Here is a 15843-nt window from a genome sequence, read left to right on the forward strand (position 1 = left end):
TCATTCTTTCTAAAAATGTCTGCATTACTTCTCTTTCCAGACCCTGCCCTGACGAATCAAGATCTCCAACTAGATGACTCAGTAGCTTAGCAGAGGAGTGGAGGTGCAGATAGGTCTGGAGGTAAGGTTGTCGGGTATGGGGGGAAGGTTTTCAGATGGCAAGAGAAGAGTTGTAGTAAGGAGCATGTGGTCCTCCAACTACTCACTAATCAGGGACCTGCCTGAATCTGCGATCTCGGGCCCCTCAGGGTATCACTAAGACAGAAACTTCATTCTACAAACTTCTTACTAGAAAATAATTTCAAACATAGCAAATATAAGAAAGAACAGTGTCATGAACCCTACATTTCATTATTTGGCATCAATAACTACAAAACTAATGTCTTAGTCCCACAGGTTGTCATAGACTGGAGACTATGCTACATCAAGGTTGGTGGATAACTGAGTTCCTGGTGAAGACATTCTTGACTTGCATTAGGTCTTTCTGTCCTTGCTATGTTCTCATTTGTGGCAGGGGAAGGGAAGGAGGAAGGGAGAATAAGAGAGAAAAAGAGGGAGAGGATAATCCCATCATAAGGGACCACCATCAAAACCCCATGTCAACTTGTGTACCTCCCAAAGGCCCTACTTCCTAATATCATCATATTGGGAGTCAAGAGTGGACACAAATCAATCCATAGCAGCTATGCAGATCTGTTTTTAAATCAAGACAGACCATCATTTCCTTCTCTCTTTTACTCCTTATTCATTTTTCCTGAAGTGCTTTAGGGACGAGATGAACATTTCACAAAATATACATAATGAGTGTTTGGGGTAAAATTATAGGATGTGAAAAAATGTTTTATTCCCAATAAAATTAACATCTAGTGGCAGATTAGTTGTAATAAAATTCTAAACTGAAAAAAAAAAATAACATCTAATATCCAGTCCATGTACAAATTTCCCTGATGCTCAAAAAGCAGTTTTCACAGTTTATTGAAAGAATGTAGTCGTATGTTGCACTTGGTTGTTCTCCTTTAAGACAAAATAACTGTTCCTCTCCCCGTATTAATGCCATTTATTTGTTCAGAAACTGGGAGGTAGCAGGATTGTTTGCATTACAGAATGTTCCACTATTGGGTTTAGAGCAGGAGTCCACAATACCAGCACAGTGGGTCAGGACAAGTACCAGTCCATGGTTATTAGGAACCAGACCTCCACAGCAGAAGGTGAGCTGCAGGCCAGAGAGTGAGGCTTCATCTGTATTATAGCTGCTCCCCATCACTCTCTCATCATCCCCAGAAGGGACAGTCTAGCTTGTTTTCCTGGAACTGTTTGGAGTTACATAACATACACTTAATGGATACAAAAATAGCTTAAATATTGATGATTCATTTCTTTTCTGAGTGCTCAGAATGGTGAGTTGGTGCCCTAGCAAACTGTCACTGTGACAAATTAGATGTTGCCTATTAACATTTGGACACATTCGGCCAGCTTAAAATTAAATATTAAAGATCTAAGATCATGGGGTCCACCCCCATCCTTCATGGCAAACAGAAGGAGAAAGTGTGGAAGCAGTGACAGATTTTTTCATCTTAGCCTCTAAAACCACCGTGGATGGTCCCTGCAGCCATGAAATCAGAGGATGTTTGCTTCTTGGTAGGAAAGCTGTGAGAAACCTAAACAGTGTGTTAAGAAGCAGAAACATCATCTGCCCAACAAAGTGGTAGATGTTTGGCCTTTTCATTTGGTTTCCTAAACTTTCTGTCCAGTCCCCATTGGACTTTGAAGTGCCTTAGCTTTCTGTTCCTTCACGATTCCCAAGATTATTTTGTTCACTTCTTTACCCAGTCCTGAAATCAGCCATCTCTTTAATAAGAATCCATGCATCGTCTTATGGGAAATGTATTTAGAAGCTACATGGTAGATCTCAGAATAGTCACTGTTATCAAGTTGTCAATGCTTGTAGGCTTTACATTGGTCAGAGTAAGAAGTACACATTTTCCTTAAAAAATAAAATAAAAATGAATATAATAAGTGTTGGGAAGCATAGTACAAAATAGCCATATTAGGAGAAAATCCTTGGGAAAATGGTGAAGGGCCAGAAGTACCCAGCTTTGTGTACTGCTGACAGAAAAACATCTCCTGTCTTTGGTTATGCTGGGCGCCAAGATTTAATAATAAATAGGGATGTTACTTGAGAAAATGAGTTGTGGGATAAGCACATGAGTCACTTAGACTGTGCTGTCCTGGAAATGTTTTTACTGATTATGTGTTAACCCCATATGCGCTCTGCTGGCCATATACTTTAAGCTCTTTGTTCCTGCTTCTATAAAGGGCTTGACTGCAGAAATAAACTTGTCAGTCCTTGCAAGAGACTGTCCGAGTGTCATTCTTTCAGGTTCGTTGCTTCCATGTCCCGGAGAGAAAATCCCCAACAATTAGTTGGTACAAAGAAATATCAATAACCTCAGATATGCAGATGACACCACTCTTATGCCAGAAAGTGTAGAGGAACTCAAAAGCCACTTGATGAAAGTGAAAGTGGAGAGTGAAGAAGTTGGCTTAAAGCTCAACATTCAGAAAATGAAGATCATGGCATCTGGTCCCACCACTTCATGGGAAATAGATGGAGAAACAGTGGAAACAGTGTCAGACTTTATTTTTCTGGGCTCCAAAATCACTGAAGATGGTGACTGCAGCCATGAAATTAAAAGACACTTACTCCTTGGAAGGAAAGTTATGACCAACCTAGATAGCATATTCAAAAGCAGAGACATTACTTTGCCAACAAAGGTCCGTCTAGTCAAGGCTATGGTTTTTCCAGTGGTCGTGTATGGATGTGAGATTTGGACTGTGAGGAAGGCTGAGGGCCAAAGAATTGATGCTTTTGAACTGTGGTTTTGGAGAAGACTCTTGCAAGTCCCTTGGACAGCAAGGAGATCCAACCAGTCCATTCTGAAGGAGATCAGCCCTGGGATTTCTTTGGAAGGAATGATGCTAAAGCTGAAACTCCATTACTTTGGCCACCTCATGTGAATAGTTGACTCATTGGAAAAGACTCTGATGCTGGGAGGGATTGGGGGCAGGAGGAAAAGGGGACGACAGAGGATGAGATGGCTGGATGGCATCATTGAGTCGATGGACGTGAGTCTCAATGAACTCTGGGAGTTGGTGATGGACAGGGAGGCCTGGCGTGCTGGAGTTAATGGGGTTGCAAAGAGTCGGACACGACTAGGCAACTGATCTGATCTGATACTTTCAGTTCAAGATTTAAGACAGCAGGGTTTGAATTAAAGTCCTTTATGTTATGTGTGAACCTCTTTTTCTGGCCACTGAAAATCTTACTTCAGAACATAAGTTTTAATTATTGTCTTGCTTTTACCTCTTAACATACAAATGATTGTGTCACAATAACTGAAGTTATGAGGAACAATAAATTGTTGAATATAGGTTCAGAAACTTTCCTGTTTTTCTTTTGATTTTTTTTTTTTTTTGGTTTTGTTTTGGATGGGCAGTATTTTTGTTTTTCCTTAGAAGATATTCCACTCTGAATGCAGTCATAATTCTGAATTTTAAAGCCACTTATATAATGTGTTGTTATGGGCAGCTAGTCACCAACTTGATGCAATTCGATTTATCAGTCTTTGAGCTCAATTTGTTGAGTTCAGTTCAGTCCTTCAGTCGTGTTGGTCTCTTTGCAACACCATGGACTGCAGCATGTCAGGCTACCCTATCCATCACCAACTCCCGGAACTTACTCAAGCTCATATCCATCGACTTGGTGATGCCATCCAACTGTCTCATCCTGACTTCCCCTTCTCTTCCTGCCATCAATATTTCCTAACATCAGGGTCTTTTCCAATGAGTCAGTTCTTCCCATCAGGTGAGAAAATAATTGGAGCTTCAGCTTCAGCATCAGTCCTTCCAGTGAATATTCAGGACTGATTTTTTTTTTTTTTTTTTTTTTAGGATGGGCTTGTTTGATCTACTTGCAGTCCAAGGGATTCTCAAGAGTCTTCTCCAACACCATAGTTCAAAGGGCATATGTGTGTTTCATTTCTCAGTGACATCATATTCCCCTTGTTGGGATTTAACCACCAGAACTGAATTTAAACAACATGCAAAAATGAGGATTAAGTCACAGTGCCCCATCTAAACACACCTGGCAACAGGAGAGGCTCCTGTTGTATTCAAGGACAGGCATGGATAGATCTCATGCAGGAATAGGCCCTGGGAGTCCTGGATGCGTCCTTAAACACGATTGTCTTTACTTTGGCTGCCACAGTTGTTTTGTCTTCTTTGATTGAGAAGACATTTCAAAATTATATTTTTGTATGTTTGGTTTGGCAGACAAAATTTTTCAAGTCATAGACCCTATGGGGAAATTATATCAGAAATATATCTATTTATCTTCAGCAGTTAAATTTTGTTGGTTTCTATGTCCCTGATGATCTTTCTTTATAAATAGAAAGGAAACACACATGTTCAGTATGAATTCAGTCTCTTTGTAAATCAACCAACATGAATTAAATTCCTCTCTGTCCCCACTGCACTCCCAACTCTAGGCGAGAAATAAAAACCTGCAGAGACTGAAGCCTGATTCCAGCACATCTCTGTGGAGATTTCATTCTCACTGTTTTTTTTCGGGTAAAAATCTATCTATCTATCTATCTATATACATAGTTTTTAACATTAAAATAAGTAGATTGTACATAAATATCCAAACTTCTGATTCTCTTGAAAACATGGCCAACTGGTCTGCTTTCCAGCATGGGTGAACTGGAGGAAAGGCTGCTCCCAGTGGTAAGGCCTGTGCAGCTCAGGATTCAACATGGCAACCTAGTCCTAGTATCATATCTCCTGCCTCCTGGGGCCATAACTTTGTGAGAACTAGACTGCTAGCTTTCTTAAGATAAAGACAACTTTTGTCTTGATCAACTTTGACTTTGAAGCCTTTAACCCAGAACCCAGCACACAGTTCTTCCTTGTATGTCTGTTGGATGATATAAAATATCTTATGGATGCATATGACATTTATTCCAATACTGAAACCATGCAAGTGAAGTACTGCTTTGCCCTAAATCTTTGATGCAGCCTGGCATCATAGGTGCCTCTGATGTCTGCCATTAGACCCACTACCTAAAGCCTGTTGTATTTCCCTGGACTGTCCCTGAAGTCTTCACTTGGCCATTTGACAACTGATCCTCCTAGCAATCTCCTCTCTAATGAAGACAGCAATGCATATCTCAGGAAGTGGCTATGAAGATGACATGAAAGCATGATGGTTGAGCCTTAGTATCCCTTAGTATCCATTTTTAAGATGTTCTTAGCAGTTGTTGTTTTTTTTTTCCAAGTAGGCAAGGTTCTCGATCTTCTTAGATGTCCTTGCAAATCAGTTTGCTTTTCCAGCCAACCTTCAAGGAAGAGATTACAGTTCAATTCTCTGTATTCTGTGAAGCTTCAAAGTCCACTCGCCAAGGACACTGTTGAAGGTAAAGATTTTATCGAGACCTTTGTGTTTTTTCAGACCTATTATTGGCCTAAAGGGCTAAACTAGGGCATGTCAGAGCATATATAACTAGAGGTTTCCGGTCACCACTACATGCTAAGAACCTGAACTTTCCTGAGTCCTTGGAGCCAGGAAAGAAGCATAAAGTGGCTTGTGCTCCTCGGGCTGCTGGACTTCTCAGATTGCAGAGTTATGTATGTATGGAGACTGTAAGCCACATCATCTTGCTTTCTGTGATTTTTCTTTTCATATGATTATTCTTCTACTCATTAGATTTAGAACAGAATGGAATATTTCTCTGACAATCTTAAAGTTCAGGCCTTACTTATTGATAAGTACCTTGCAATAGGAACTGTGGGACCCAAGGTTCTTGATGTAGATTTGCATAGTTGCCCAACTCTTGGGTCCAGTCATGTAATGACCTATTGAAATTGGAACTCCTTACAATTGTTCAGTGCACAGTCAATGCAGATGTAGGTGTGGTCCTGTGGAATAGAACTTTTCTACCTTTTATTTAGCATGCCCTCTTTGTTCCCTCTCTACTTCAGTATGTATTTGCCTATGTCTGCATCTCTGTATCACTATCATTTATCTCTCCATCCCTTTAGAAATCTCTGTGAGTGTATTTCTTTCTGTGTTGTTTCTTTTCACTTTTCTTTTAATTTTCTACATTTCCTGAACTTGTTCCCTATCTCCTGGATTCTTTTCCAACTCTCTCTTCTCTTTCAACCTGGAGAAATATTGGGAGAGCTGGTTATACAGTGTTTTATATCTGACAAGCAGTGTGACCACAGCCAATTTACAAACCTCTTGCATTTCAAATTCCTCCCTTGTAAAAGAGGATAGGAATCCCCCTTCTACCTTCTTACCTGAGCTTCTATGAGAAGGATACAGTGGGATGGCAACAGCAATGCTAGTGTCATTGTTGAGACTTCCTATATATCAGGCACCTTATATCCATCACTTCACTTATCCCCAAGATATGCTAGTTAGAGGGTTTGAATCATTACATTCCATCATTTTACCAAAGGGGAGACTGAGACCCCACATGGTCATATGGCTTATCCAACATTACAGAACAGAATCTTTATTCAAACCTATGTCTTTTCCATAGAATATGCATAAAATTCTTATAATAAGGTGACTCATAAAATGATTATCAAATACACAGTGCCACGTAATGACAGTTACACCTTAACACTGACAGCTAAATGTAGCATCTTCATTTTCTTTGTCAAATGTTCACTTTCTAAGGAAAGTGAAGACCATGAGAAATACCCTAAGTGAAAAAAACATGTTGAACAATTTCCTGAAGGAACATGCTTACAGACTGTCTCAGATTTCTTCTTGGGGCTCAAATATAACTATACACCCCCTGAGGAACATTATGGATGTGAGTGTTTTGGGAGGATAGTGCTCCACAGCGCCCCCTGGTGCTCTAACCTAGCACTGGGGCTCATCTGGAGGTGCCACGTGGGATGTTGGGGCTGTGGCTCCTGCAGGAGGCAGACACAGTAGGCTAAAGGGGCCCCATGCAGAGGAGAAGGGACTATCATTCTCAATTCTTGTCTTGGTGACTGGGCCCAGAAATTACCAGGTGGCAAATAAACATCTATTTCTGTGTCAAAGATGTGTGATTAGTTTGAGGGAGATTGTTCTTTCTGAGCAGAAGGCAATGACGACCCACTACAGTCCTCTTGCCTGGAGTAACCCAAGGATGGAGAGGCCTGGTAGGCTGTAGTCCATGGGGTCGCTAAGAGTCGGACATGACTGAGCGACTTCACTTTCACTTTTCACTTTCCTGAATTGGAGAAGTAATTGCTACCCATTCCAGTGTTCTTGCCTGGAGTATCCCAGAGACGATGGAGACTGGTGGGCTGCTGTCTATGGCATTGCACAGAATCGGACACGACTGAAGCGACTTAGCAGCAGCAGCAGTTCCTTCTGAACTAAGGGAGTCAATTAGTTACAGATGAAGAGTGAACCATCTCTGATCAGAAGGTAGAATCAACTGCAAAGCAATTGTGAATAACCAAGCAGAGGACTTCAGTTTCCACAGATGCAAGCACCACAGCAGTAAAAAATTACTGAACCCGTATTCTGTGTAAGGCCACCAGAATCTAACACAGTGGTTGCTGTTTTTAGATGAGCAAAAAGGCTTCTTTTGTCTTCAAAAATGCCCATGCCAGCCTGAATGATAGGCAAAGAGTAAATACGTGTCAAATGAAAGGGTCACCTGTGTGGTGTTGATTGGATATGGTCTGAGTTTAGAGGGAGTGGCTGAGGTTGATCAAGAAGGACCTCCTGGAGAAGTGGGTGCTAAGGCTGGGTTTGAAGAGACTAGTTTCTCAAATGAAGGCAGCAGGACTTCCCTGGGTGTCCAAGGGTCCTGGAGGTCCTGTGGTTATACCTCTGTGCTTCCAATGCAGGAGGTACCAATTCAACACCTGGTTATAGAATCAATATCCTGCATACAATGTAGCACAGGAAAAAAAAAAAAATCAAATGCAAGCACCTGTGTGATCAAAGGCTGTGAGCTTCACAGTGGTTGGAAAGTGATCTCAAGAGATATATGACACCAGAGGGAGACATCAGTGTGGGAAGAGTGGGTAGCCAGTTCTGCACTAACCCACTCCCTCCTTCTCCCTGTAGATGCTCTATGGGGGTAACATCACAATTTGAACACCCCCTCAGTAATTCCAGGTTATCTTTGACACAGGTTCATTTTACTTGTGGGTGCCTTCCCTCTTTTCCCCCAGTCCAGCCTATTGTGAGTACAGACACCCCTTACCCGGACCATCCTTCACTTGCCCTGCTGCCCTGTTTCCACCCTTGGCACATGATGACACTCATCTCTTGTGTCTTCAGCTACACAAGTTAGGTTCAGACATTTCAAGTCTTCCACCTTCTGGCCTACACAAAAGACCTTCAGGATCGCCTATGGATCTGGGAGCATGAAGGGATTTCTTGCTTATAACACCGTTCAGGAAATGTGTAAAGAGAAGCTGAGTCAGTACTGGCTATAGAGTGACCCCTGCTTGCAAAACAGATGCATGACCATCTGGCAGGACCCTTCCTAGTTAACTCCCATAGACATTGGCCATCTTATCCACAGGATCCTGTCCCTGGGGAGGCAGTGCCTGTGGTGACACAGGAGCAAACAGATTAGCTAACCCAGAGAGTGACTTGAGGTGTGGACTTGCAGCTCCTCTGCCCATGAGCAGTTCAAGGTTCATTTTGCTGGGAGTGAGAAGAGGGGAAACAAACACCCATTTTTATATTCACAGACTGTTCCAGGCACTTTCAGGAAATAATTGGTTTAAACCTGCAACAACCACACACAGCAGATGGTCTGATTAGCTTATGAGGCATATGAGGAAATTGAGTTACAGACAGCAAGGGCCTTGCTGGGGTCACACGTGTGCTAAACGGTGGAGCTGGGTTGGCTTTTCAGGACTGAAATTGCTGTAGGGTGTTTAGGGACAGGATGAAAGTGATCTGGGGATCCTTGGGGCAGTCAAGGGCTTCAGGTATCCAGAGTGGGAAACTGGAGGCCAGAGATGTCAAGGGGCCTAATAAATGAATTCTCACTCTAGGGTGCCTTTGAGAGTCTCATAAAACGTATGGCCTGCCTCCCCAAAGTACTTGAGTAGGTCCTCTCTCTATCTTTCTCTCTCATACACACTCGCACAAATATACACATATCCCCAAAAGTGATTTTCCCAGACAGCAGTTTCATTGATCCCTGCAAGCAAGACTGTGTTTTTGGCTTCTGTCTTCCTGGACAGATGCATAATCCACAGTACCTTACAGAGAATTAACTCCATTCCTGTAATTAGGTCATAGTGATGACAGAAAAGGCTACCTTGCTCTCGACTCATATTGTCTACAAGGGGGCACCAAAGGGTCCTGGCCTGACTCTTGTTTACCCTACCTGGACAGAAGCCACAAGGCCAATTTGACTCACTCAGGTGGTGTTTTTCAGAGAGGCAGATGTTTTAAAATTCACAGCCTCTCACAAATAAAACACAAATTCCCCTCCCAGCATGGTCTAACCATCTGAGGTCCACCAAAGACACAGCCCAGCCTCAATTCTTCTCTAAGTATTTAACGGCAATGCACCCCAGCCCAGTTCTAGCCCCACTTCACGTATCTATAGGTGGGAACACTCTTCTTTCCCACATATTTGGGACCTTATATGTACTGAACAGCTGTTCAGTCTAAGCTTTGTGGAATACGGGTGCGAGGGTGCACCTTTTGATGGCAACTTGGGCTTGAACTACCCCAACATATCTGTTTTGGGAGCTATCCCCATCTTTGACCTCCTGAAGAATCAAGGTGCCAATTCTGAGCCTGGTTTTGCCTTCTACTTGAGCAAGTAAGTCTGAGATGGACACTCCCTTTCTCCAAAGTAGCTATAAGATGCATTCAGTTGCACAAAAATTATAGAACACTTGATAAAGAAGAATCCTGAGAGATAATCTAACCCAGGGTAAATGTAGCCCCAGGGTTGTACCTGTCTTCACCACTGGCTTTTATGAATAACGTTTTCTTGGAACACAACCCTGCTCCTGGGCTCAAGACCAGTAACTTGGTCTAGTGGGTTGAGTGAGGAGGAAGACTAATGGAAGGCAACAGGAAACAAGTTGGAGGAAAAAGCAATACAATTTGCTTATGAATTTGATCAGGAAGGAAGGAGAAGGATGGTGGATATCTTTCCTTCCTCATTAGCATTCTACTGGGAACCCTGGACCAGCTACCAAATTTGCAGGAGCCAGTGAAAAAAAATGGAAGTGTGGGACACAAAACAAACATGTAGGATCCCTTGTTTAAGAAATATTAGGCATTTCAAGACAGGGAGAGCAGAGGTGGGGGTCCCTTCTGAGTGTGGGGCCCTTTGAAAAGTAGAGGTCACAGGCCAGCGGAGCCAAATCTGGGTGACCTGAACCCACACCCTTAGAACTCCCAGGCTTTGATTTTCCTGAAAAATGACAAGCTTGACAAGGAGAAAGCCAATATGGTTCAGCACCATGTCCTCTGAGTGTGTCTCATCACTCAGGTCACAGGAGGTATGGCATCCTCAGAAGATAGAGTGGGTGGAGCCCAGCCAGGTGACTGAGCTTCTAAGCTCCTCTGTGCCACTTATTATCCATTAACCGACCTCGGTCTTGATCTCAATCGCTCCTAGACTTGATTTCTGCATCTGTACATGGAGACCTTATTAGGGCCTGGATGGGTGGACCAGCACAGCTCTCAGACAGTGCTGTTGTTACTGTCCTCCAAGGATCCCCCTCTCTCTTCTCTCTACACATGCAGAGTGAGAGGAAGTGTGATATTTGGTGGGGTGGATAAATCCCACTGCCAGGGAGCGCTCAACTGGGTACCACTGATCCACGCCGGAGACTGGAGTTACACATAGCCAGGTAAGCCTCTCCCTTTGAGGTTCAGCCCAAATAATGCTCCAGCTACTGTACATGGACACAGGCAGACACACACAAATACATTCTCAAACACACAGTCACACAGATATATACACCATCCACAATGACACTGACACACAGACACATTGAAGCACACAAGCAGACACATATAAACATACACAGAGACACATATAAACATGCATAGCTAGTCAGAGACACACAAGCACTTACAGAGACACATACAAACACACATACAAAAACATATACAAACAAACATACAAGCAGATAGTTATGTAAACAACTCAAGGGTTCATAATCCACAGGCCCTCTGACCAGGGCTCTGACCAGGTCCTAAAAGGGTCTGGAGAGGACTGTGCAGCCAGGAGAGGGCTGTACCCATTGCGTCGTGAGGTGTGGAACATGGTTAGAGGACTCTACAGTGTGGTGAACAGAGAATCAGGGAGAATTTCTCCAGCCTGAACAGAGGTATAAGATGACCAACTGTCTGGGGCTTTCTGGGACCAAGGAAGTTCTCAGTACAGACAAATGTCAGGTAAAAAACAGGGAAAGTCCTGAGCAAATCGGGAGAACTGGTCTCCTAAGGGAGCAACTACTGAGCAGTGTACAGAGATTTGCTGGAGTCTTAAGATGTGAAAGCAACTATTAAAAAAGACACCGCATATATATGGAATTTAGAAAGATGGTAACAATAACCCGGTGTACGAGACAGCAAAAGAGACACTGATGTATAGAACAGTCTTATAGACTCTGTGGGAGAGGGAGAGGGTGGGAAGATGTGGGAGAATGGCAATGAAACATGTAAAATATCATGTAGGAAACGAGTTGCCAGTCCAGGTTCGATGCATGACGCTGGATGCTTGGGGCTGGTGCACTGGGACGGCCCAGGGGGATGGTATGGGGAGGGAGGAGGGAGGAGGGTTCGGGATGGGGAACACATGTATACCTGTGGCGGATTCACTTTGATATTTGGCAAAACTAATACAATTATGTAAAGTTTAAAAATAAAATAAAATAAAATTAAAAAAAAAAAAAAAAAAAAAAAAAAAAAAAAAAATAAAAAAGACACCCCTAGTTCATGGGCACACAGTGGGGGAGGGGCTATAACAGAATCAGGAAGGTGGGATCCAGGAGTGACCTGAGAACAAGAGGCATAATTGATAGGATTCTGTGTGATACCCTCAGACAAAAGCTGACTTGTCCTTTGGAGTTTCTGTGGGCTAGTCATGTATTTCCTGGCCAGGGTCTCAGCATCTGAGCTGGTTGTAGGAACAGTGCTGGTAGACACCCTCTCCCAGAGGAGCCCCCTCTCCCACCACTATGAGAATCTGCTGCCCTCGTGCATCTCCATCCTCACTCTGCAATTGACCCATTATTTGTTCCCAATAAGAAACAGCTCTCTGGATGTTTCTCATTCATTATTCTCACAGTCTTCATTCACTCACTAAACAGACAAGCATTGGGCATCCACTGTGTGCCAGGTACTTTAAGGAGGCAATGAGGATAAAACTTGCCCTCACATTAAGAAGGCAGATGCACAGGAAATGAGACACACACATAGTGAATTGTGACTTTGGTTCATGCTAGACATGAGGAAGTGTCTACAGACTGTCAAGAAAGGAGATTGATAAACACCTGGGAAAAGACTTCCCTGAAACCATGACAATTAAACTGGAATCTGGAAGATGAGAAGAAATTTGCTAGTCAAAGGGGAGGGGGCTCCTCTAGGAAGGAAGACCAGCTTGTGTCAAGGTGCAAAAGAGCCTGGTGTATTCAAGTACTGCATTCAAGAATGTCAAGGAAGGTGCCGTGTCGGGAGCAAAGAAAAAGAGGGCAAGAGAGAAAGGGCTGTTTAGAAGATGGTCAGGAAGGAGGCAGCTCTGGGGAGGATGAGAGTGACCTTGATGCCTGCTTTGTCACACTGCTTCTCAGCATCTCCATGAAAAGAAAGGTTATTGCTTGTTCTGCCGGCTGCAAGGCCTTTGTGGATAATGGGACATCACTGGTCCTTGGCCCAAGAAGACTGGTCAGTAACATCCAGAAGCTCATTGGTGCCACACGAAGGGATTCCAAGGTCATGCCCCAGGGTCATTCCCAGTCTCCACACACAAGGAGGATCTCCAGGGCCAACCTCTCTCCCTCTCTCTCTAATAGCACTACGTTTCATGCTTTGTGGTCAGTACCCTGTCCTCTATTATCTTCGCCATCAATGGTATCAACTACCCAGTCCCAGCTCAAGCCTACATCCTCAAGGTGAGGAGAGGACCCTGAGGGGTGGTTCTCAATTAGGAACTTGCAGGAACCCTTGGGCTGCTACTGGGAAGAGGGTGCCCTCTGCAGGCCATCTCACACTATTGCAGATGTTGCTGAGCCCTGGGGCTGGCCAGAGTCTCCCACAAGACGAACCACTTGAGAGTAAAGGGCCATCTGGGACACTGATCACCCTAAAATCAATGTGGAGACACCATGCTGTGCTTGCATGGTTGGAGTCACAAGGAGAGGGGGTCACTCAGGTCCTCAGTGTTCAAAGAGCTTCAGTTAAATCTGATCCCTCAGATGGATGAATATGGAAAGTCAGCTCTAGCAGTCCTTGAAATAAGTCATGTGACAAGGAGAATGGCTGGGGACAGTCCCAGTGTGCTGTCCCACCATAGGGATTAACAGTCTCCCTTCCCTTCTCGCAGTTTTCCTGGTTTGGATGATAAATTACACGGTCGCCCTAGTTCTCAGATGCATCTTCCCCTAGCTCTGGCCGGGTGCCCCCTTTGTGAGTCAGGCTACCCAACCCCTCTGTGGGGAGTCTTGATACTAATGTGAATAAAGGGTGCACAGTGACTGCTCAGCCCCAGCACAGGGTGGCTTCATGTCAGCTTACTGAGGGAGTTCAGAGCTGGCTGATGGGCTTAAAGAAGACTTTGAGGAAGGGAGGGAATTTCAGTAATTCTAAAACTGTAAACTCATGGAGCCATATGGAGGGTTGCTTGTTTCTAGGCAAAACTGCACCGGATTCCATGCAAATGGCCTTACAGGGTTCTATGCATTGGGGCACTGGGGACTTACTCGGGATGATGAGGACTGACCAGTGGGGTTGGGGAACCAGAGTACGTTACCCAACCAAGCTTGGAGTGGCAAAAGAGGGTGAGTGAGGGCCAAAGGAGGCTTCCCAGAGTTCCTAAGTTAAGTCTTCAAGAATGTGTTGTGTGCACTGCTCTATTTAAGATGGCTAACCAACAACGGTTTACTGTGTAGAACGGGGTACTCCCATCCAGGTTATATGACAACCTGGATGGGAGGGGTATATTTGAGACCAGGATACATGGATATATATAGATGAGTCTGTTTACTGTCCACCTGAAACTCAAAATATTGTTAATCAGCTATACTCCAATACAAAATAAAGGTTTTTTTTTTTAATAAAGTACAGATTGTGGGGACGCAGGAAGAGAACCAGCATTCTCTGCAGAGAAAACAAGGAGCAAGAGTCAGAAGGAAAGACACTAGGAGAGAGGAGAAATATGGACACTCTTTTTCTTTTCTAAAAATTTTATTGAAGTGTGGCTAATCTTCAGTGTTGTGTTAAGTTTTGCTGCACAGCAACGTGACACAGTTATACACATACAGAAATATATATTCTTTTTCTTATTCTTTTTCATGTGGTTTACCACTGGATATTTAATATATTTCCTTATGCTCTACAGTAGGATTTGTTGTTTATCATTCCTCTGTACCCTCAACTCCCAGTCCTCCCCTCCCCCACACCCTTCCTCATGGCAACCTCATGTTTTGGCCCTTTTTGGTTGTGGATGAACTCTCATATCCCTTGCTAAGGAGAAAATCCCTTGATACTTACCCAAAAAAGGAAATAAAACAAAGAATTTTGCTGGGTCTGGATATTTGTGGGAGTCACAGGTAAGGGCTTAGGCTGACTGGTGTGTGTCTCTGACTCCCCCAGGATTCTGGAGGCCACTGCCATACCACCTTTAAAGAGAACACAGTGAGGACATCTAGAGAGACCTGGATGCTGGGTGACGCCTTCCTGAGGCTGTATTTTTTAGTCTTTGATCAAGGAAATTACAGGATTGACTTGGCACAGGCAGTATAAATTTGGAGTGGTTCAGGAATCAGAAAGGCCACTCTGAGCAAACACTAAATCACACTTAGGGTACTCCTGCCCAGGATGCTGGTGAACTGTGTTTGGTGGTCTGCACACCCTATTCTCAATAAAGAATAAAGGGTTTTACTCGTAATGGTGCTGAAACAAATGGGTGCCTCTGTTTGTTTCTGGGAGGTGTACAATGATAGGGAAGGGTCTAGAACAAAGTCTGAATCACAGTTGAGAGGAGTCTACCTCCAACAGGCTTCAAGGAAAGGGGAGACTCATTGAAATGATTCTGGGAATCCAGGACACAAGACTCACAGCAAACACAAAGATCTCAATGACTGGGCCCAAAAAATCAGAAGTCATCAGTTCTCTATTTCACACACTCACTCTTTCATTCCCTCTTCTTTGATGGTCTTAGCCTGACAACTTTCTTCATTAAGGCTTCTACACCTAGTGCAGGAGTCCAGGCTACCTGCTCTAGGGTTTTATATCCTGAAGCCATCTCCAATAAGGAAAGAAAATATTGAAGACATCAGAGTTTGAGGATGTTCTCTGAATGACCCACCTCAGATCATATGTACAGTCCTAGATCAGCTATCCTGGCAGGACCATGGGGTCCTATGAATGGCTTTACACGGTCGTGTGGCCATGACGCAGCAGCACACATGATCGTCAATTTCCTCCAGAACTACATGACCAAAGCTGGAGAGAAGCAGCCCCAAAGAAAGCGACTGGGAGATAGTCTAGACCATGGAAAGGTTTGTGATAACCCACCAACTCCACCACCTCCTCATTCAGAGGAATTATGAGGG

General features: G+C 43.7%; 1 protein-coding gene across 1 annotated transcript; it reads left to right on the forward strand.

Annotated features, from left to right (window-relative positions):
• The first annotated feature begins 4752 nt into the window (after window positions 1–4752).
• LOC113886000 (pregnancy-associated glycoprotein 1-like) lies at window positions 4753–15031 on the forward strand. The gene is given in 10 exon segments (XM_027531949.1): window positions 4753–4785; window positions 6699–6884; window positions 8144–8261; window positions 8360–8478; window positions 9676–9869; window positions 10808–10899; window positions 11530–11545; window positions 12862–13003; window positions 13084–13182; window positions 14882–15031. Coding segments are annotated over 10 exon segments (1149 nt in total).
• The last annotated feature ends 812 nt before the right edge of the window (window positions 15032–15843 follow it).

The sequence above is a fragment of the Bos indicus x Bos taurus genome, chromosome 29 (assembly GCF_003369695.1).
Source record: "Bos indicus x Bos taurus breed Angus x Brahman F1 hybrid chromosome 29, Bos_hybrid_MaternalHap_v2.0, whole genome shotgun sequence".
Classification (NCBI taxonomy): Eukaryota; Metazoa; Chordata; class Mammalia; order Artiodactyla; family Bovidae; genus Bos; species Bos indicus x Bos taurus.